General features: G+C 48.7%; 1 protein-coding gene across 6 annotated transcripts in view; it reads left to right on the forward strand.

Annotated features, from left to right (window-relative positions):
• The window catches only part of LIMK2 (LIM domain kinase 2), a 49,588-nt gene that overhangs the window by 14,047 nt on the left and 13,243 nt on the right, over positions 1–22,298 (forward strand). For all 6 annotated transcript variants that reach the window (XM_073673645.1, XM_073673625.1, XM_073673613.1 and 3 more), the window contains 8 exons: positions 7,915–7,978; positions 13,756–13,852; positions 14,996–15,105; positions 17,018–17,182; positions 17,636–17,726; positions 17,852–18,015; positions 21,298–21,472; positions 21,563–21,649. In XM_073673645.1, the coding sequence (XP_073529746.1) occupies positions 7,959–7,978; positions 13,756–13,852; positions 14,996–15,105; positions 17,018–17,182; positions 17,636–17,726; positions 17,852–18,015; positions 21,298–21,472; positions 21,563–21,649 (909 nt within the window). In that variant the 5' untranslated portion in view covers positions 7,915–7,958. The remainder of the gene's footprint in view (positions 1–7,914; positions 7,979–13,755; positions 13,853–14,995; positions 15,106–17,017; positions 17,183–17,635; positions 17,727–17,851; positions 18,016–21,297; positions 21,473–21,562; positions 21,650–22,298) is intronic.

Below are 22,298 nucleotides of genomic sequence, written 5' to 3' on the forward strand. Positions count from 1 at the left end.
AACCACAGGCGTCTGCCGCAGACCTTGGGTTGTCATGCCCACCCATCGGTGACCCGCGATCACGTGACGGGGGTCACCGATGGGCGGGGCTTAGGACACTCTTCCTGGAAGCGCGCGTTAAATGCCGCTGTCGGAGATTGACAGCGGCATTTAACATGTTAACAGCCGCGGGTGGATCGCGATTCCACCCGCGGCTGTTGCAGGCACATGTCAGCTGTAATAATCAGCTGACATGTGCTCGGTTCAGTGCGGGCTCACCGCCGGAGCCCTCACTGAACTGGAGGATTACAGCCTGTGCATACTAATACGTCACAGGTTGTAAAGGGGTTAATATAAAGCGATTGTGGAAGCAGGGTTTGGATACATCCTTATTGGTTGCATACACTGCCAATTACCTGTCTGTATTTTCCTTACGGAAAATTCCGCTTTGTGAATTCGTTTTGTGTTCCAGATATAACGGATAGGGGCTAATTTGTCGCATCGAAAACCTTTTTCTACTAGCAGCAGTTTTGTATCTCCCGTAGTATACACTGAGTAGTTGTATATGATAATTAGCCGGAGACCCCGCCTTCACTTCACTGCCATTGCCATTTTCCACCTTGTAATAAAACTTGTATTATTTGATATTAAAAAGAGACTAAGTTACCCTCCGCCTACAAAATAAATGTTTAAAAAAACAAATAGTTCCTTTCCCTGTAACATGTAATTCAATTGTAAGTACACCCCTGATGATGCCGGATAGCAGTTATTCATGTCGGTTTGGCTCCGAACATAGCTTTTAATCAAAGTGTGGTCAGCTCTTATATCAACATAGCCATGATATTCTGTAGACAGAAAAAACAAGTATAAATGAAAATGTAAATGTTCATTTGTTCAAAATCTTAAATCTCCGAAAGTTCTTCACTGATTGCTTTGAAATTTTGACATAACGTTGCATTCGAATACACGCATGTTTTTATATACAGTGTCTTGTGAAAGTATTTGGCCCCCTTGAACTTTTCTACCTTTTGCCACATTTCTGGCTTCAAACATAGATATAAAATTCAAATTTTTTGGGGAAGAATCAACAACAAGTGGGACACAATCGTGAAGTGGAACGAAATTTATTGGATATTTTAAAACTTGGGAAATCTTTTTGTATCCAAATCCGGCTTTAAACTTCGCCACAACAGTATCTCGGACCTGCCTGGTGTGTTCCTTGGTCTTCATGATGCTCTCTGCACTTGAAACAGAACCCTGAGACTATCACAGAGCAGATGCATTTATATGGAGACTTGATTACACACAGGTGGATTCTATTTATCATTACCAGTCATTTAGGACAACATTGGATCATTCAGAGATCCTCACTGAACTTCTGGAGGGAGTTTGCTGCACTGAAAGTGAAGGGGCCGAATAATATTGCACACCCCACTTTTCAGTTTTTAATTTTTTTAAATAGTTTAAAATATCCAATAAATTTCGTTCCACTTCACGATTGTGTCCCACTTGTTGATTCTTCCCCAAAAAAATTTGAATTTTATATCTATGTTTGAAGCCAGAAATGTGGCAAAAGGTAGAAAAGTTCAAGGGGGCCAAGTACTTTCACAAGGCATTGTACCTACTATGTTTTTTATATACCAGCTGTTGGACATAAAAGCAACAGCGAGAGGGGGGTGTTACGAGCTCAGTCCCAGGCTGATTCTTCCCCCCCCCCCTTAGTGACATCTCATTCATAAGCCATTCTCCCTCTCCTTCATTCGCCCCAGCCGCTGCCTGTTCTTTGCTCCTTTCGTGTACCCCGTGGAGGTTGGGGGTAAGGGGAATGACGAGACTCTGTTCGAGACCGAAAGACACTGCTACTCATCACCACTAGTGTTGAGCGAATTTGTTCGCTCAACACCTAGTTATGTTATCTGCGTGACAGCGTGGCAAATCACGGATGTTCGTGGACGGAGCCGATTTTTTTGGCGTGAACAAATGGTAACCACGAACCCGAATTTGAAATGCCGAACAAATTCGTTCAACACTAATCACCACCGCCTGAGAGGTGGCCGCCTCTGCTGTCCGGCCCCGCTGCTGCTGCGGCTTCTCCGGCAGGTGAGTCTTATTTCTGACTGTGCAACAACAAGCGGGGGAGGGAGGGAAGGAGAGAGGGAAGCTGCACGGAGAGGCGCAGGACGCGTCCTCCGCTCTGGCCGCAGAGCTGGGCCTGAGCCTCGCAGCAGTGGGCGGATAGCAAGCGAGTGCAAATCCCACTGCGCTACCGGCGGGAGCGGTACTGTGATCTGGCCGGTACCTACCCCAGACGTGTCAAGCGGATCACCCCCTCTTCCTCTGCCGCCTGCCTTCAACTCTGCGCCCCCTCCTGTCACATTCCCTCTGTACTAGGGAATTGCATTAGTAGCAATCCCTGACATGACCGGCTCCATTGTGACACCTGACTGTGTGAAAATTTCTAAGCAAGCAATCGGTGAAGAACTTTTGGAGATTTAAGATATTGAGCAAACAAACATTTAATCCTGGGAGCATACCTCTGTCCGAAGCCCTTATAGGCTGCGCCAACGCAGTCTGGACCCCACAGAGGAACGCATCCACATCCTAAACGAGGATGAGAATTGGGGCCCAGCAGATCGCGATATGCAGCGGGGTCTCTTCGGGCCGGAGGCCGGGAGATGAATCCGCTGTCGGAAACGGCGCATGCACATAGCACACTTCCGGCGCTGTTTTATTGAAGACACACAAGATGGCGCCGGAAAGTGCGGACTGCGCTGGCGCTGATTCCGGCGCCACAATCCCGCAGCAACACATGACAGAATGGGGGTGCAGGATGACAGCAGCACATGACAGGATGGGGGGGGGCGCAGGATGGGAGCAGCACGTGACAGGATGGGGGGCGCAGGACGGGAGCAGCACGTGACAGGATGGGGGGCGCAGGACGGGAGCAGCACGTGACAGGATGGGGGGGGCGCAGGACGGGAGCAGCACGTGACAGGATGGGGGGCGCAGGACGGGAGCAGCACGTGACAGGATGGGGGGCGCAGGACGGGAGCAGCACGTGACAGGATGGGGGGCGCAGGACGGGAGCAGCACGTGACAGGATGGGGGGCGCAGGACGGGAGCAGCACGTGACAGGATGGGGGGCGCAGGACGGGAGCAGCACGTGATAGGATGGGGGGCGCAGGACGGGAGCAGCACGTGACAGGATGGGGGGCGCAGGACGGGAGCAGCACGTGACAGGATGGGGGGCGCAGGACTTGAGCAGCACGTGACAGGATGGGGGGCGTAGGACGGGAGCAGCACGTGACAGGATGGGGGGAGCAGCACGTGACAGGATGGGGGGAGCAGCACGTGACAGGATGGGGGGAGCAGCACGTGACAGGATGGGGGGAGCAGCACGTGACAGGATGGGGGGCGCAGCACGTGACAGGATGGGGGGCGCAGGACGGGAGCAGCACGTGACAGGATGGGGGGCGCAGGACGGGAGCAGCACGTGACAGGATGGGGGGCGCAGGACGGGAGCAGCACGTGACAGGATGGGGGGCGCAGGACGGGAGCAGCACGTGACAGGATGGGGGGCGCAGGACGGGAGCAGCACGTGACAGGATGGGGGGCGCAGGACGGGAGCAGCACGTGACAGGATGGGGGGCGCAGGACGGGAGCAGCACGTGACAGGATGGGGGGCGCAGGACGGGAGCAGCACGTGACAGGATGGGGGGCGCAGGACGGGAGCAGCACGTGACAGGATGGGGGGCGCAGGACAGGAGCAGCACGTGACAGGATGGGGGGCGCAGGACGGGAGCAGCACGTGACAGGATGGGGGGCGCAAGACGGGAGCAGCACGTGACAGGATGGGGGGCGCAAGACGGGAGCAGCACGTGACAGGATGGGGGGCGCAGGACGGGAGCAGCACGTGACAGGATGGGGGGCGCAGGACGGGAGCAGCACGTGACAGGATGGGGGGCGCAGGACGGGAGCAGCACGTGACAGGATGGGGGGCGCAGGACGGGAGCAGCACGTGACAGGATGGGGGGCGCAGGACGGGAGCAGCACGTGACAGGATGGGGGGCGCAGGACGGGAGCAGCACGTGACAGGATGGGGGGCGCAGGACGGGAGCAGCACGTGACAGGATGGGGGGCGCAGGACGGGAGCAGCACGTGACAGGATGGGGGGCGCAGGACAGGAGCAGCACGTGACAGGATGGGGGGCGCAGGACGGGAGCAGCACGTGACAGGATGGGGGGCGCAAGACGGGAGCAGCACGTGACAGGATGGGGGGCGCAGGACGGGGGCAGCACGTGACAGGATGGGGGGCGCAGGACGGGAGCAGCACGTGACAGGATGGGGGGCGCAGGACGGGGGCAGCACGTGACAGGATGGGGGGCGCAGGACGGGAGCAGCACGTGACAGGATGGGGGGCGCAGGACGGGAGCAGCACGTGACAGGATGGGGGGCGCAGGACGGGAGCAGCACGTGACAGGATGGGGGGCGCAGGACGGGAGCAGCACGTGACAGGATGGGGGGCGCAGGACGGGAGCAGCACGTGACAGGATGGGGGGCGCAAGACGGGAGCAGCACGTGACAGGATGGGGGGCGCAGGACGGGGGCAGCACGTGACAGGATGGGGGGCGCAGGACGGGAGCAGCACGTGACAGGATGGGGGGCGCAGGACGGGGGCAGCACGTGACAGGATGGGGGGCGCAGGACGGGAGCAGCACGTGACAGGATGGGGGGCGCAGGACGGGAGCAGCACGTGACAGGATGGGGGGCGCAGGACGGGAGCAGCACGTGACAGGATGGGGGGCGCAAGACGGGAGCAGCACGTGACAGGATGGGGGGCGCAGGACGGGAGCAGCACGTGACAGGATGGGGGGCGCAGGACGGGAGCAGCACGTGACAGGATGGGGGGCGCAGGACGGGAGCAGCACGTGACAGGATGGGGGGCGCAGGACGGGAGCAGCACGTGACAGGATGGGGGGCGCAGGACGGGAGCAGCACGTGACAGGATGGGGGGCGCAGGACGGGAGCAGCACGTGACAGGATGGGGGGCGCAGGACGGGAGCAGCACGTGACAGGATGGGGGGCGCAGGACGGGAGCAGCACGTGACAGGATGGGGGGCGCAGGACGGGAGCAGCACGTGACAGGATGGGGGGCGCAGGACGGGAGCAGCACGTGACAGGATGGGGGGCGCAGGACGGGAGCAGCACGTGACAGGATGGGGGGCGCAGGACGGGAGCAGCACGTGACAGGATGGGGGGCGCAGGACGGGAGCAGCACGTGACAGGATGGGGGGCGCAGGACGGGAGCAGCACGTGACAGGATGGGGGGCGCAGGACGGGAGCAGCACGTGACAGGATGGGGGGCGCAAGACGGGAGCAGCACGTGACAGGATGGGGGGCGCAGGACGGGGGCAGCACGTGACAGGATGGGGGGCGCAGGACGGGAGCAGCACGTGACAGGATGGGGGGCGCAGGACGGGGGCAGCACGTGACAGGATGGGGGGCGCAGGACGGAGGCAGCACGTGACAGGATGGGGGGCGCAGGACGGGAGCAGCACGTGACAGGATGGGGGGCGCAGGACGGGAGCAGCACGTGACAGGATGGGGGGGCGCAGGATGGAGGCGCACAAAACAGGATGGGAGCAGCACATGACAACATGGAGGCGCACAAAACAGGATGGGAGCAGCACATGACAGGATGAGAGCAGCACATGACAAGATGGGAGCAGCACATGACAAGATGGAGGCGCACAAAACAGGATGGGAGCAGCACATGACAGGATGGAGACCATATACCAATATATATGCTCGCCACCTGGGCGTAGAACGGGTTCAATAGCTAGTATATACAGGTGCATCTCACTAAATTAGAATGTTATCAAAAAGTTAATTTATTTCAGTTCTTCAATACAAAAAGTGAAACTCCTATATTATATAGAGTCATTACAAACAGAGTGATCTATTTCAAGTGTTTACTTCTGTTAATGTTGATTATTATGGCTTACAGCCAATGAAAACACAAAATGATTATCTCAGAAATGTAAAATAATTAACAAAAAACACCTGCAAAGGCTTCCTAAGCATTTTAAAAGGTTCCTTAGTCTGTTTCAGTAGGATCCACAATCATGGGGAAGACTGCTGACTTGACAGATGTCCAGAAGGCAGTCATTGACGCAATCCACAAGGTCCCAGAGTTCCAGTTTTCATTTGGAAAATGTTTCCACAATTAGTGATGGTTTGGGGAGCCATGTCATCTGCTGGTGTAGGTCCCTTGTGTTTTATTAAGACCAAACTCAGCGCAGCCATCTACCAAGAAATTTTAGAGCACTTCATGCTTCCCTCTGGCGACAAGCTTTCTGGAGATGGAAATTTCATTCTCCAGCAGGACTTCGCACCTGTCCACACTGCCAAAAGTACCAACACCTGGTTTAAAAACAACAGTATTGCTGTGCTTGATTGGCCAGAAACTTGCCTGACCTTAGAGAATCTATGGGGAATTGTCAAGAGGAAGATGAGACACCAGACCCAACAATGCAGACGAGCTGAAGGCTGCTATCAAAGCAACCTGGGCTTCCATAACACCTCAGCAGTGCCACAGGCTGATCGCCTCCATGCCACACCGCATTGATGCAGTAATTGATGCAAAAGGAGCCCCGACCAAGTATTGAGTGCATTTACTGAACATACTTTTCAGTAGGCCGACATTTTGGATTTTAAAAACCTTTTTCAAGCTGTTATAAAGTATTCTAATTTACAGAGATAATGTATTTTGTGTTTTCATTGTCTGTAAGCCATAATCATCAACATTAACAGAAATAAACACTTGAAATAGATCACTCTGTTTGTAATGAGTTTCACTTTTTATATGGAAGAACTGAAATAAATTAACTTTTTAATGATATTCTAATTTAGTGAGATGCACCTGTATGTATAAAAATGAATGTTGCATTTGAGTACATGCATGTTTTTATATACCTACTATGTTTTTATATACCAGCGGTTGTACCTAAAAGCAACACATGCTATACCCAGAAAGTCCGTAAACCAGACAATCTCTATATTTACACAGACAATGGAACAACAAAAAATATTGTATATCCACAAGCATTGTGAAATTAAATATTTTAGAAACGTGCGCTTTCTCTTTTCTTTTCCATTTAACCAGACTGAGCCACAGCAACGCATGGCCGGGTACAGCTAGTAGTAAATAAGTTACACATACAACATAAAAGTAATGAGGTAATTTTTGCCCTCAGGGCAATTCGGAATTTATTGTAACACTACATTTGCCCTCAAAAAGCTGGAGACCCTAACACAACCGTGACCAACCCTGTTATGAAAAAATGTCATTGGATGAATGTGAACAGAGCCCAACCCCATTGTTGCTGGAGATGTGGAGAATTGAGCAGCACATGACTGTCCTTAGCCCCTTGGGCCATTTTATAGCTACTATCGTATATTAAATAGAAGTGCCAACATTTTTAGGGACTGCTCATACTGAGTTATTTTAATTTTTTTTTTATGAGAATTGGCACAGATGGCATTTGGCTGCTGTCCCTTTTTTTTGTCACAGATTCATAGACTTGCAATGCCGAGTTTGATCGGTGACTTATATCAAAGTCAGACATGTCTCCAAAAATAACACAGACATGTGAACAGCCCCATAGACTATAAATAGGTACGATATCTGTCATTGAAAAACGCAAATAGAACTCGTAAGTGAAAAACTGACATCTGAATGAGCCCTTATCGAGTAGATCGGTATATAAAGGACTATTGCTTTATACACACACGTGTGATCTATTCAGAGATAGAACATACATACAAGAGGTATTTCCCTCTTTATTTCCCTGTACGCCGCACGAGAAGAACTTGTTTATCTACAAATTCCTGCAATGTTGAGACACCTTAATGGATTTGTGCTTTCACTTGCAGAGAGAACACTTGGAGATAACAGTGGAAACCCCCAGGATGCCCAAATGGAGGAAAGTGTATCACAGTAAGTGTTTTGCTATACAGAAAATCAAAACAATAATGGGATAAAAGCAATGACAAATACACTGTAGTAAGTAAATAGTAATAGTACATGTAAACATGGGGTACCTAGTTGACACTATTTTGATCAAAAAAAGCATAAAAGCCATCCCACTGTGACAAGGTGTACCCATGGGGACTATCCTAACCTGTCTCTGGTATTTCACCTCTCTATGTGCCAGCAGGCCTCAATAGACTGGGTTAGAGCAGGATCCAGGCCTGACTGTTTTGCACCTGCCTATGGAAAGCTATATAGACAAGATGCACAGCCCAATAGAGGGAGCCACACCCCTATATGTACAGAGTACAAGGAACTAAAGCAAAACCAAAGAAATGGACATGTTGGTATAAGTGCAGGTGCACATTCACACTGTGGCCATTAACAGACAAAAGCTAGGATAAAAACAGAGCACATACTCTGCAGTAAATGAATATACAGAAAATTATTCAAATTAATATGTTGCCTTATCTTATGATGCCCCCTGGTGGTCTTTTGATTTCCCCACTGAGTGTCAACCTAATACAGGGGTGGGGAACTTTTTTTCTGCCAGTGGCCATTTGGATATTTATTCCATCATTCAGGGGCTGCACAAAATTATGAATTTGACATTTACCCTCCTATAGCTCACCCCTAATGTGACGCTGGAGCTGCTTCTCTTTGGTGTGATGTTAGGTGGTATTCATGATACTACTCACAACTAATTTTTCAGATTTGCCTCAGTCTGGAGCGCAGGTGATTCTTTGGCGATGAATTTAGAAAAGTCTCGCTGCAATACATATACATCACAGGAGGGGCTGGGGGCGTATAAATCAAAGGAGGAGATGGGGACATATACATCACAGGAGGGGCTGGAGGCATATACCGTATTTTTCAGACTATAAGACACACTTTTTTCCTCCCAAAATTTTGGAGGAAATTGGAGGGTGCGTCTTATAGTCCAACATACATAAATACTGTGGGTGGTGGTGGATGTGGGGGAAGCGACAGTGGCGGAGTAGCGGTGCACAGGAGGCAGCAGCTGCCTGCTGCAGCCTACACTGTGCCCGCTACTAAAGAAAATGAATATTCACTGCTCCCCACGCCCATGGGCGTGGGGAGCAGTGAATATTAATTTTCCTTAATAACCAGCACACTGTGCCCGCAGCGCGGCTCCTGGTATGTATGGCCCCCTTCATCCCTGTATGTATGGCCCCCCTCATCCTGGTATGCTTGGGACCCCCTGATCCCCATCACGCAGCACAGAAAAAAAAAAAAAACTTTCATACTCCCCTCCTCTCTCCTCCAGCGCTGTGTTCCGCTCTGTGCCGGAATAGTGACTGCTTGCGTGGGGAGCAGTGACCAATCATTTTCTCTAATAGCGCACACGCTGTAGCCGCAGCGCGGCTCATGCTGTGCTCTGCTGTCAGTGTGCCCGCTATTAAAGGCCATGAATATTCACCACTCCCATGGATGGGAGTACACATACCAGGAAGAGGGATGAAGGTGCCATACATACCAGGAAGAGGGATGAAGGTGCCATACATACCAGGATGGGTGTGAGGGGAGCCATTCATAACAGGATGAAGGGTGCCATACATACCAGGAAAAGGGATGAGGGGGCCATGCATATCAGGATGGGGGATTGGGGTGCCATGAATATCAGGATGGTGGATTGGGGTGCCATGCATATCAGGATGGAGATGAGGGGCATGTATACCAGGATGGAGGATATTAACAGAATTGGGGGACATTACCCCTATAACAGTGTCAGCAGCAGACCCCCTCCCTCCTAACAAGGCATCATGACCACATTTTTTGCTTAAATTTTTTTTCTATTTTCCTCCTCTAAAACCCAGGTGCTTCTTATAGTCCGAAAAATACGGTACATCACAGGAGGGGCTGGAGGCATATACATCACAAGAGGGACTGGGGGCATATAAATCATTACAGGAGACATGGGGCTTATATACATCACTGGAGGGGCTGGGGGCATAGGCATCACTTAAGGACCTGATATACATCACTGGAGGGGCTGGGGCACACATGCAGCACAGGAGGGGCTGATGTCACGCACAGTGTGGGAAAGACTAAGTGCAACACGAAGGGATGAGGGGAGGGTAGCCCAAACGCTAGGGAAAGGGGGGAGTGGAAACCCCTAGGTTGATCTAATATCACCCTACCTGTCCTACCGTCCCTATATAAGTTCCCCACCTATCGCCGAACAGGAAACCTAATCCCTGTATATCCCTAGAGCTAGGCCCTAGATGGGGAGTGGGGATGAGCACTGGTCAGTCCCCACTATAAACTAAAGACAACAAGGGAGACAAACAAAGGGGGGAAAACTTAGCTTGAGCGGACACCAGAGAGAGAACACCAAACATCCTCCAAGGGCACTAGAGAGGAAGCTAGCCGACTGCTATTGCTCCAAGCCTTCACAAGGGAAAATGAGAATATCACCAGCGACTCCCTGAAGCAGACTGAGTTTATAAACACCCAGACCAGGGTGTGTCCTCAGAGCAGGAGGGAGGTTGCCGCTGGGTCGAAAAGTCTAAAGGATTAAGAAGGCGTCTGCAATGCCAAACGCAGTGACCTTGTGCAGCCAGAGCGACTGTCTGTTACATCTGACACACCCGTGACAGCTGGGGCACATATACAGCACAGGAGGGGCTGTGGCTTGCCTACAACACAGGAGGGGCTGTGGCTTGCCTACAGCACAGGAGGGGCTGTGGCTTGCCTACAGCACAGGAGGGGCTGTGGCTTGCCTACAGCACAGGAGGGGCTGTGGCTTGCCTACAGCACAGGAGGGGCTGTGGCTTGCCTACAGCACAGGAGGGGCTGTGGCTTGCCTACAGCACAGGAGGGGCTGTGGCTTGCCTACAGCACAGGAGGGGCTGTGGCTTGCCTACAGCACAGGAGGGGCTGTGGCTTGCCTACAGCACAGGAGGGGCTGTGGCTTGCCTACAGCACAGGAGGGGCTGTGGCTTGCCTACAGCACAGGAGGGGCTGTGGCTTGCCTACAGCACAGGAGGGGCTGTGGCTTGCCTACAGCACAGGAGGGGCTGTGGCTTGCCTACAGCACAGGAGGGGCTGTGGCTTGCCTACAGCACAGGAGGGGCTGTGGCTTGCCTACAGCACAGGAGGGGCTGTGGCTTGCCTACAGCACAGGAGGGGCTGTGGCTTGCCTACAGCACAGGAGGGGCTGTGGCTTGCCTACAGCACAGGAGGGGCTGTGGCTTGCCTACAGCACAGGAGGGGCTGTGGCTTGCCTACAGCACAGGAGGGGCTGTGGCTTGCCTACAGCACAGGAGGGGCTGTGGCTTGCCTACAGCACAGGAGGGGCTGTGGCTTGCCTACAGCACAGGAGGGGCTGTGGCTTGCCTACAGCACAGGAGGGGCTGTGGCTTGCCTACAGCACAGGAGGGGCTGTGGCTTGCCTACAGCACAGGAGGGGCTGTGGCTTGCCTACAGCACAGGAGGGGCTGTGGCTTGCCTACAGCACAGGAGGGGCTGTGGCTTGCCTACAGCACAGGAGGGGCTGTGGCTTGCCTACAGCACAGGAGGGGCTGTGGCTTGCCTACAGCACAGGAGGGGCTGTGGCTTGCCTACAGCACAGGAGGGGCTGTGGCTTGCCTACAGCACAGGAGGGGCTGTGGCTTGCCTACAGCACAGGAGGGGCTGTGGCTTGCCTACAGCACAGGAGGGGCTGTGGCTTGCCTACAGCACAGGAGGGGCTGTGGCTTGCCTACAGCACAGGAGGGGCTGTGGCTTGCCTACAGCACAGGAGGGGCTGTGGCTTGCCTACAGCACAGGAGGGGCTGTGGCTTGCCTACAGCACAGGAGGGGCTGTGGCTTGCCTACAGCACAGGAGGGGCTGTGGCTTGCCTACAGCACAGGAGGGGCTGTGGCTTGCCTACAGCACAGGAGGGGCTGTGGCTTGCCTACAGCACAGGAGGGGCTGTGGCTTGCCTACAGCACAGGAGGGGCTGTGGCTTGCCTACAGCACAGGAGGGGCTGTGGCTTGCCTACAGCACAGGAGGGGCTGTGGCTTGCCTACAGCACAGGAGGGGCTGTGGCTTGCCTACAGCACAGGAGGGGCTGTGGCGTGCCTACAGCACAGGAGGGGCTGTGGCGTGCCTACAGCACAGGAGGGGCTGTGGCGTGCCTACAGCACAGGAGGGGCTGTGGCGTGCCTACAGCACAGGAGGGGCTGTGGCGTGCCTACAGCACAGGAGGGGCTGTGGCGTGCCTACAGCACAGGAGGGGCTGTGGCTTGCCTACAGCACAGGAGGGGCTGTGGCGTGCCTACAGCACAGGAGGGGCTGTGGCGTGCCTACAGCACAAGAGGGGCTGTGGCGTGCCTACAGCACAGGAGACATTAGGGTTGTATCTGCTGTGGTCATTGTCGGTGAGGGAGTGCAGAGCGCGGTGACTCCACCCACAAAGTACGTCACTGGCCAGTACATCCTAACATTGGCACTGGCCAGCGTCCGGATGTAATCCTTCATGGTGTACGCACAGTGACTGGAGCAATTAAAGGGTGGGCAAAATGTCAGCACTGATCTGAGCTCTGCAATCCCCGGGAATCTGCCTGGGGGCCACAGAAAAGAACATCGCAGGCCAAAGGTTCCCCACCCCACATCTTCTAGTGTTCTTATTCTTATTGGTGATCCTGTACAATACAGGAATCGCAACCATCTGACTAATCTATTGAGCATGTGTGACCAGCAACACATTAGCTGGGTGTTGTAAGGAGTGAGAACAGTATGAAGCAGCAATACCCGGACACAGGAACATTTTCTTTAGGATTACAGTTGAAATCGAATATTTTGCCTGATCTAACAGAGTAAATTACTATTAATTTGTGGGCCCACCCCGAGAAGAGTGGTCATTATAGAGTACGAGCCGTATTAGTGCCTATATAGCACTGGACATGGTAATCGTATATTACTAATAACTATTGTATATATACTTCTATAATATAAATAATTAGAATCATCTGTAGTTTATATATAATATGAAGCTGATATCATACCAACTATAGCCCCGTCTGCTTATCACAACTGCTCCTTTCCCCCCTCATACATGCAGACAAACTGCAGCTGCATCCCCCCCTTCCCTCCTCAGCACTCCTCTCTGTGTATTGACAGTGAATAGATACCTGATCATTTGCAGAGAGCCTGCAAGCAGGAACAAGACTACAGACTGCTTAGAAAGTGAGGTTTTTTTTGTTCTGATCATTTAAAAAGATTATATTGTTCAGTGTTGCGTGGTTATCCTTTAATGTTCCAAAGAATAAGCGAAAGGAAATCCTGTAAAATCACAAAAGGATTTAATCCAAATGTTCTTGAGTGTACGGCCAGGGAGGTGCAGGTGGGTTCTGCATTTGTTCTGCCTTGTCTGTCAACACTGCAGTGTTACACAATCTAACCACACTGCCAAGAAATGGAGAAGGTTACAGGGGAATTAGGCTAAAAGAGCTCACATTCACCAGCGTTCCTGCACTCTGTAAGTGCATTAATATTGCATAGGTTTAGGTAAATTTTAGTGTAAAACTGACCTGATGTTTTGCAGTCTACCTACATTTTTCTTCGTAACCTGTACAGAAAGTAAAAAAAATATATCTTTCCAGAATGGACACTCAAGGGTGTATAATTCATGCCAAATAATTGCACACTTGCAGATCTTAGATGGTGCGGTGGAACAATGGTTGGCAGTCTCTTAGGGAGTCTTTATTCATTGCATGTTTTTCTTTTATGTTACAGGAAGCCTGACCCAACTGCACTCTCCCCTGTAGAGCCCTGGACGTTACCTCCTGAGCAGTGTGTGAGCTGCAAGCTGAGCCTGACAGGACCAGCCATGGTAAACCCTGCTAGCCCAAACCGCTGTCACATGCATCTTGTGGCAGCCTCATTTTTGTATACATAGGGTAATGCCTTTGATTAGGTCTGTAAAGAGTATCTATCACCAAACTGGGGCTGCCCTTTTTATTAAAGAAAAGAGTGGGCAGCCTCAAACTGGTGAATTTTTTTTAAAATATCACCGATTAATAAAAGAGGTCTTAAGTGGGCGGCGTGGTTAGCACTGCAGCCTTGCAGCGCTGGGGTCCTGGGTTCAAATCCCACCAAGGACAACATCTGCAAGGAGTTTGTATGTTCTCCCCGTGTTTGCGTGGGTTTCCTCCGGGTTCTCCGGTTTCCTCCCACACTCCAAAGACATACTGATGTGTAGATTCACAAGTCTGCAGTCAGTTAGTGACACACAGAGTGACTGCAGACTTGTAGCTTAATCAAAAACAATTTTATAGCACTTAAAGGGGTTATGTCCCCCAATACATTTGGTAAAATAAAGATAAAGTAGCCAAACTCTGTCAATTCCAGGACTCTTACACATGAATATATGGAAAGGCTCAGGATTTTTCACTTTGATTGCAGCCACAAGTAAAAAAGAAAAAATGCCAATATCTCTGAAAGACTGTAATAGAGCGATAGCCAAGCTTTGACTTCAATGTTCTAACTAACTATTAAGATTTTCCTATTTTCAAGTTACATGCAGGAATATTCTTTTTTAATTCAGTATTTTATTGGTGAAAGAAAAGATTTGTTACATTGTTCATTATTTGTGTGTATGTCTGTATTGTAAGCTTGCGAGCAGGGCCCTCACTCCTTTTGGTATCTTGCTTATTCTGTAATTTTTTTTTGTCTGTACAAGAAGTCCCCTCTAAAATTGTAAAGTGCTACAGAATATGTTGGCGCTATAAAAATAAAAATTGTTATATTATGTCTCTCATTTCCTATAAAGTAGTTTGTAGCAATAGCTCAGGTGTAAAAACTTGCAGAAATGGCCACATTCGATTACATATGTTTTCCGAAATGATGAAATGTGTGCTTTGCTGTAAATTTTTGTTACAAAGATGTAGGAAGCTAAGAATCATTCAGTTGTGCATTCATGTCGCATATTGTACTGTATACCTTGTGATACTTAACTATGTCCACTATCCTTAAGGTGGTCTCCCAGTACAAGTTCCACCCTGAATGCTTCTCGTGCTCTGGATGCCGTGCTATGATTGAGGAGGGGGAGTCATTCAGCTTGGTCGAGAGCACAACTCTGTTCTGGTGAGAACCCTCTAATGAAATATTCCCAGACATATCCAGATGCTTTGCAAAGTGATTGGAACTAAAATCTGAAGAAATAAAGCCGTTTATGTTGTGCTATCCTGACAAATCTGCTACCAAGTTTTTTCCAAATAATCTGAAACCAGCATAATTTAGAGACAGACACCTTGATTCTGGCAATGTGTCACTTATTGGGCTGCTTGCTGTAGTTTTGATAATGTCCTGCTGATAATACAATCATTTTATCACTAAAGAACTAGTAAACCTGCTGCCGTATAGTTCTCTATATTCCTGAGCTCTGTATAACCTCGCCCCCACCACTGATTAGAAAGTGTCTGCCTATGCACAGTGCACACAGAAAACTGCCAATCAGTGGTGTGGGCAGAGTTATACAGAGCTCAGCACTTAGAAAACTGGTAGATCTGCAGTAAATAACAGTGATTTTATTAAAACTGCAGCAAGCAGCCCAGTACTTGATACATTGTTAGAATCAGGGTCTTTGTCTCTACATCATGCTGCTCTCATATAGGGTAGCAAAAACCTGCTGACAGATTCCATTCAAAGCCTCCCTCCCAGTTTCACAAGAAAATTATTATAGTGCTGGACTTTGCAGTATAATAATTTTTCTAAATCACTTTATTAGCGATTTTTGATGACATCCCACAGTACAGACCGCCCAAAGTCTGAGCTGCAGGCTACACTAAACCATGCAGCGTACGTCACCTGATGCTAGGCTAATGTGTTCAGTGCTGGATAGGATTTTACAGCGCTCGCTCACGCACTGAATACAGTACATAAGAGAGACAAGCAGGGCGCTGCATAGTTCAGTGTAGCCCAAAGCACGGACCTGGGTCGACCCGTACTGAGGGTAATTAGCAGAAATCCCTAATAGAGGGATTTAGTAAAAATGATTATACTGCAGGTTCTTGCACGATTATCATTTTATTGTCAAACTGTAGTTGCGCTTTAATTTACTGTAAATACAACAAAATTACCAATAAAACTATATAATAGTTATGTTTAGCTTATTTTTGTGTTATTTTACACATCTGAGATCTTTTAAAGGGGTTGTCCACTACTTGGATAACCCCTTCTCATTCCTCATGTTTGACTCCGGTATAATAAGAACACTTATACTCACCTCCCGTGCCGGCACCATTCCAGCGGTGTCGGCATTCGCAGTCCCGGGGCTCATGTGAGGTTATGTCACGTTAGCCTTGCACCCAATCAGCGCTTGCGTCACTGTCCCCACTGTCAGACAAATCGAACATCAAGAGGAAGTGAGAGAGCAGCTGCAGCCCTGACATCCTGTTAATGTTCAATATGTCTGAAGGCAGGGACAGTGACGCCAGCGCTGATTGGGTGCAGGGCTCTTGTGTCATAACAACCTCACATGAGCCCACTGGAACGTGAGTGCCGACACTGCTGGAATGGCACCAGCACCGAATGTGAGTATAGATGTTTTTTATTTTAATGAAACAAGTGATGTAAAGCAGAGCTATTCATATGGGAGAGGGATAAACAGTTGTGGCCGTAAATATTGGAATAGTTCAATATTTACGGCCACATCTGTTTCTCCCTCTCCCATACTAATAGTTCTGCTTTACGTCACTTGTCTCATCGATTGAATTATTTCTGTGTCTTGTTGTGTATAAATATGTGACTCTTCAGATTTTGTGTTATACTATGCCTGATGAAGAGACGTGAGTAGTTTTGAAAGCTTGCAATTTGTTACCATCTTTTCAGTTAGCCATTAAAAGGTATCAACCACTGAGGACTCTCAAATTGTACGATTTTTATATCTACTGGATAACACGGTACAAAGATATATATTTTTCCTACATTATTTGAAGATTTCTGCATGTTTTATTGGTAGATTGATTTTCTTCCTTATGATTTTTCACTATTCTAGTGGCCCATGTCACAAGCTGCTTCTTCTACGACCACAGTTTGAAGGGCTCTGCAATGAATCGGCTAAAGAGCAACATCCCCACACACTAACCCTTTTACGGCTGCCTTCCCATACAGGAGGGAGTAGGGGCTTCTCTGTATCGGTGGAGGACATGAAGGTCACACAGTGAGTTTCCATAATTTTTTTATTTATATAGCACCAACATATTCCGCAGCGCTTTACAATTCAGACAATTTACAGACATTATCGACACTGTCCCCATTGGGGCTTACAATCTATATTCCCTATCAGTATGTCTATGGAGTGTGGGAGGAAACCGGAGAACCTGGAGGAAACCCATACAAACTCCTTGCAGATGTTGTCCTTGGTGGGATTTGAACCCAGGACCCCAGCGCTGCAAGGCTTCAGTGCTAACCACTAAGCCACCGTGCTGCCCTTAACATGGTTACCTTATATACCTTACATTTCTACCTCTTTTATTTATAGCATCTTTCTTCGTTCAACAATAAGTGCAAAACAATATTTTCCAATAGGTACATCGGGAAAAAAAACATTTAGCGCTGACAGGCAATTGATGAATTTATCATTCTAACATGATATCTTTTTTTTTTCTTACAGGGTGACACTCGAAGCTCGTAACTTGCTGTACCCAGGGGATCGCATCTTAGAAATTAATGGCTCTCCTGTCAGCACAATGCCCTCAAAAGAGGTAAGAGGTTATGTCCTGCTGTGAGGATAATGGCTAATGGGTCTAACTATAATATATCAGTAATGGAGTGGTTGAGGTAATTTACTGTCTGCTCATTATCATCTCCTCCTTCACACTTTCCTTAGGCAGATGATTTGCTTAGCTGCACAGACCGGGCGCTGCAGCTTCTGATAGAACACAACCCCCCAGTGACCTCCCCTGTGCCTAGAACTCTCCCGAAATCTCCCTCCTTGCACCCACGTGAGGGAAAGGTCATCTCGGAAAGTAATGCCAAACGTGGCTCCATCCGGTTAGAAATTGATTGCACTTTACTTTATTCTGCACTATTATCTGTTCTAGTTACTTCCTTTGATATGGAAACCATTAGGCTATGTGCCCACGATGCAGAAATGCTCTGGATTTTTTCCTGAGCGTTTCTGCATCTCCCTGGCAGAAAAAAAACGCATGCGGATTGTACATGCGGATTGTACATACGTTTTTCCTGCCAGGGACATGCGGATGTGAAGCGGTCTTCACATGCATTTCCGCATGCGGGTTGACAAGCGCTTTCCAAGCGATTTTAGCATCACTTGGAAAGTGCTTGACAACTTGGTCACACTATATAAATCCATGCAAATAGCATGGATTTATATAGTGTGACCCGAGAGAATGTCAAAAAAAAAAAAAAATCTATACTTACCCACTGATGGCCCGCGCTGTCTTGCTTCGCTCGGTCCCGGCTGCCGGCAGCGGTAGAGTGAAGGACCTGCCGACGTCAGCGTCGCGTGACCCGTCACATGACTCTGACGTCAGCGCAGGTCCTTCATTCCATCGCAAAGTGCCGGGAAGCAAGGAGGAGCCCAGCGCGGGCCGCCAGAAGGTAAGTATATATAAATTTTTTATTTTATTATTTTTTTTACAGCTTTTTTAATGGTACCTGGGTGTGGATGAGACTCTCCTCTCCTCTACACCCGGGTACCATCCGCACATTAGAACGCGCCAATTACGCAAGTACAGATGCAGTCTTGCGGAATTGGCGCGTTCTAATGCAAGTCAATGGCGGCGAAAATGCATCACTTCTGCAAAATAATTGGTAGTGCTGCGTTTTTTTCCGCAGTGATAATCTGCAGCGGAAATTTCCGCAGCATGTTCACAGCACATGCGGATTATCATTGGGGGACATGGCAGATATTCTACCATGCGTTTTTTAAGCGTTTCTGCAGCGTTTTTGCCGCTGTGGAAACGCTTAAAAAACGCATCGTGGGCACACAGCCTTAATCCTGGTTTTCTAATCCCCTAGGTGTTATCTTCTCATGTTTCTCCTGTCCTGTTTTTTGTTCCTCATTGATTCTCCATGTTACTGAATTTTCTTTTTCTTTTTTTTGTGCGGTTTGTGCACCATCACCATCATTTTATTTCACAGTACATAAATATATTAATGTTGTTCATCTATTTTTTTTTTTTTTTTTTTTTTTTTTTAGAGGAAACTTTACAGATCCCCCATGCCCTCCAGCATTTCTATATTCCTTTCTAAATACCCTGCCTAACGCCTAACCAGCCCTTTATACTGTTTGACACATAAATAGAGGTTTAAAAGAAGTCTTTTTACAGTCCATTTTTAATATGCAAATTTCCTTTTGACTAGTCAATGCGGCGTTTGTTTCCCCAGACTAGGTGTCCTGTGAGTGTGATAACATGATTTGTAGGACCCCCATTATTGCCTGCTTCTTGCAAATCTCGCGCATACGCACAACTTTCTTTCCTACACATTATTGCTCCACTAAGGTCGGATGTACGCTTTCTGGCTTTAGAGGTGCACTGCGCATGATTGGGAGCAAGGAAGGCAGCTGACGTCCACGGGGGAGCCGAAGTTCAGCCGATGGTACAGAGCCTCTTCTCTTCCGGACATGCGCAGTACGCCTCTGAAGCCAGGAAGCGTACACCCAGCTTTAGAGGTGCAATGACGTGTAGGCAAGAATGTCGCACGCGTGCGTGAGATTTTCATAGAGCGAATGATGGCGCAGGCTCTTGCAGATCATGTTATGACGCAACAGGGGCTTGATAACCTGAGTGGGATGAGTAGTCTGGGAAACAAATGCCCCATCGACTAGTCAAAAGACTATTTGCATATTAAAAACAGACTGTAAAAAGACTTTTAAACATCTGTTAATCCCTTACTGGTCTGTGGCGTATTAGTATGCCCCAGGCCATCACCCCCGGTTCAGCGCGGGCTCCGGCGCTGAGCCTGCACTGATCCGGACACATGGCAGCTGATTCTTACAGTTGACATGTGCCCGCAACAGCCGCGCATGGAATCGCGATCCACCCGCGGCTGTTAACCAGTTAAATGCCGCTGTCGATGTCTGACAGCGGCATTTAACAGCGCCGCGCCGGAAGCGCGGCATTAGCCCCGCCCATCAGTGACCCTGTCACGTGATCACGGGTCACCGATGCGTGGGCATGACAACCCGGGGTCTGCAGTAGATCCATGTGGTTGTCATGTCTCGCTTGCTGCGAGTGCCACCCAGTGGTCGGCGCTCATAGCAAGTGAGCATTTCTGCTACACAGAGGCGATCTGCTCATCGCCTCTGTGTAACAGAGCCGATCAGACAACTGCTGCTTCTAGTCTCCTATGGAGACTATTGAAGCCTGCAGAAAGTGGGAAAAAATGTTTTTAAAAATAAAAAAATATATAAAGGTTTAAATCACCCCCCCCCCCTTCACCCCATTCAAAATAATAATAAAAAACCCACATACACATATTTGGTATCGTCGCGTTCAGAATCGCCCGATCTATCAATATAAAAAAAAGAATTAATCCGATCCGTAAACGGTGTTTTTGGTCGTCACAACATTGAAATAAAATGCGATAACGGGCGATCAAAACATCACATCTGCCCCAAAATTATATCAATAAAAACGTCAGCTCGACGCGCAAAAAATAAGCCATCACCCGGCCCCAGATCCTGAGAAATGGAGATGCTACGGTTCTCGGGAAAATGGCGCCATTTTTTTTTTTTAGCAAACTTTGGATTTTTTTTTCACAACTTAAATATAAAAGAACCTATACGTGTTTGGTATCTACGAACTCGTAATGACCTGGAGAATAATAATGGCAGGTCAGTTTTGGCATTCAGTGAACGTGGTAAAAAAAAAACAACAACCGTGGAATTGCATTTTTTTTTTGCAAATTCACCGCACTTGGAATTTTTTTCCCGTACACGATATTGTAAAACCAGTGATGGCGTTTAAAAGTACAACTCGTCCCACAAAAAATAAGCCCTCACACGGCCATATTGACCAAAAAATAAAAAGGCTATGGCTCTGGGAAGAAGGGGAGCAAAAAACGAAAACTGGAAAATGCTCCCCTCATTAAGGGGTTAATGTGTCATCCAGGATAAAGGACTGATTAGGCAGGGTATTTAGAGAGGAGTATTCAAATGCTGGCGGGTTGGAGGATATGGGGGACCTGTCGGGTTCTTTTTTAAGAAAAATATTGTTAGAGCAGAGCTTTCATTTCAGTAGACGTCCTTATGTCTTTCCATTTCGAAGTGTGTTCACGACAAAGTCGTTGACGCATCTTTTTGTTCAGGCGCAGTAACAGCAACACTCGCTACCCTGGACCCTGCTCTCCCAAAGACACCCGTTGTGTTTCTCGGTCAGAGTCCCTTCGCTGTGCCGTAGGTGGACCTCAGCAGATCTTCCGACCATGCGAACTTCTTCACGGTGAAGAACTAGGAAAAGGTTTCTTTGGTCGAGCTATAAAGGTCATTTTTAAAAGTTATATTTGTAAAGTGTATTTTGCATCCTGTAGACACAGCTTACAATATAGCGCTGTATTTTTTTGGGCTGTACAGGTCATACATAGAGCCACTGGCAAAGTGATGGTTATGAAAGAGTTGATACAGTTTGATGAACAGACACAAAAAACATTCCTTACTGAGGTAGGTAGGATAATGAATCTGGTCTGTATTACTTATATTCTTGTTGTAGTTTTTATATTCAATCTGTTTTATTAAGCATCAATTAAGCATTAATTATTAATCATTTTACATTTTGAAAATCAAGAAAAATATATTGTATTCAATTTTGAAGAAAATATAACAAAATAGAATTATAGAAAAATGACAAGTTCAAATGGGGGTCACTTTTTTCAAATAATTCAAATGGTAGTATATTGAACAATATAATATTTGTAAGGTAACCGCCTATAAGAGAATCATATATGTTGAAGAAAATTCTATATTATATCTGAAAAGCCCATATAAGAAGCTTTGTTGTAGTTTTTAACCCCTTAATGGATATATTAGTCATAGAGCGGGTCGGTTGTGTGGAGCAGGCTCAGAAGCTGAGCTGGCTTCTCACGGTGCAGATGCCAGGTGAATTTAATAGCGGGCAACTGTGTCTAACAGCTGTGGCCAAAGCTGAGCTCCTCCTGCTGCAGTTAACTATTTAGATGCTGCTGTCAATCTCTGAAATGGCGTGGATGATAATGCTTGCGCGCATCGTTTTATTGGCTGGGTTACAATGGCTGCTGAGTACTTGCTGAAGGTACTTGTCGCTACTATCTTGATACTCTGGAGAATAATAATG

Source organism: Phyllobates terribilis, unplaced genomic scaffold, assembly GCF_046119375.1.
Source record: "Phyllobates terribilis strain yellow unplaced genomic scaffold, ASM4611937v1 Scaffold_1__5_contigs__length_1240528914, whole genome shotgun sequence".
NCBI classification, from domain to species: Eukaryota; Metazoa; Chordata; class Amphibia; order Anura; family Dendrobatidae; genus Phyllobates; species Phyllobates terribilis.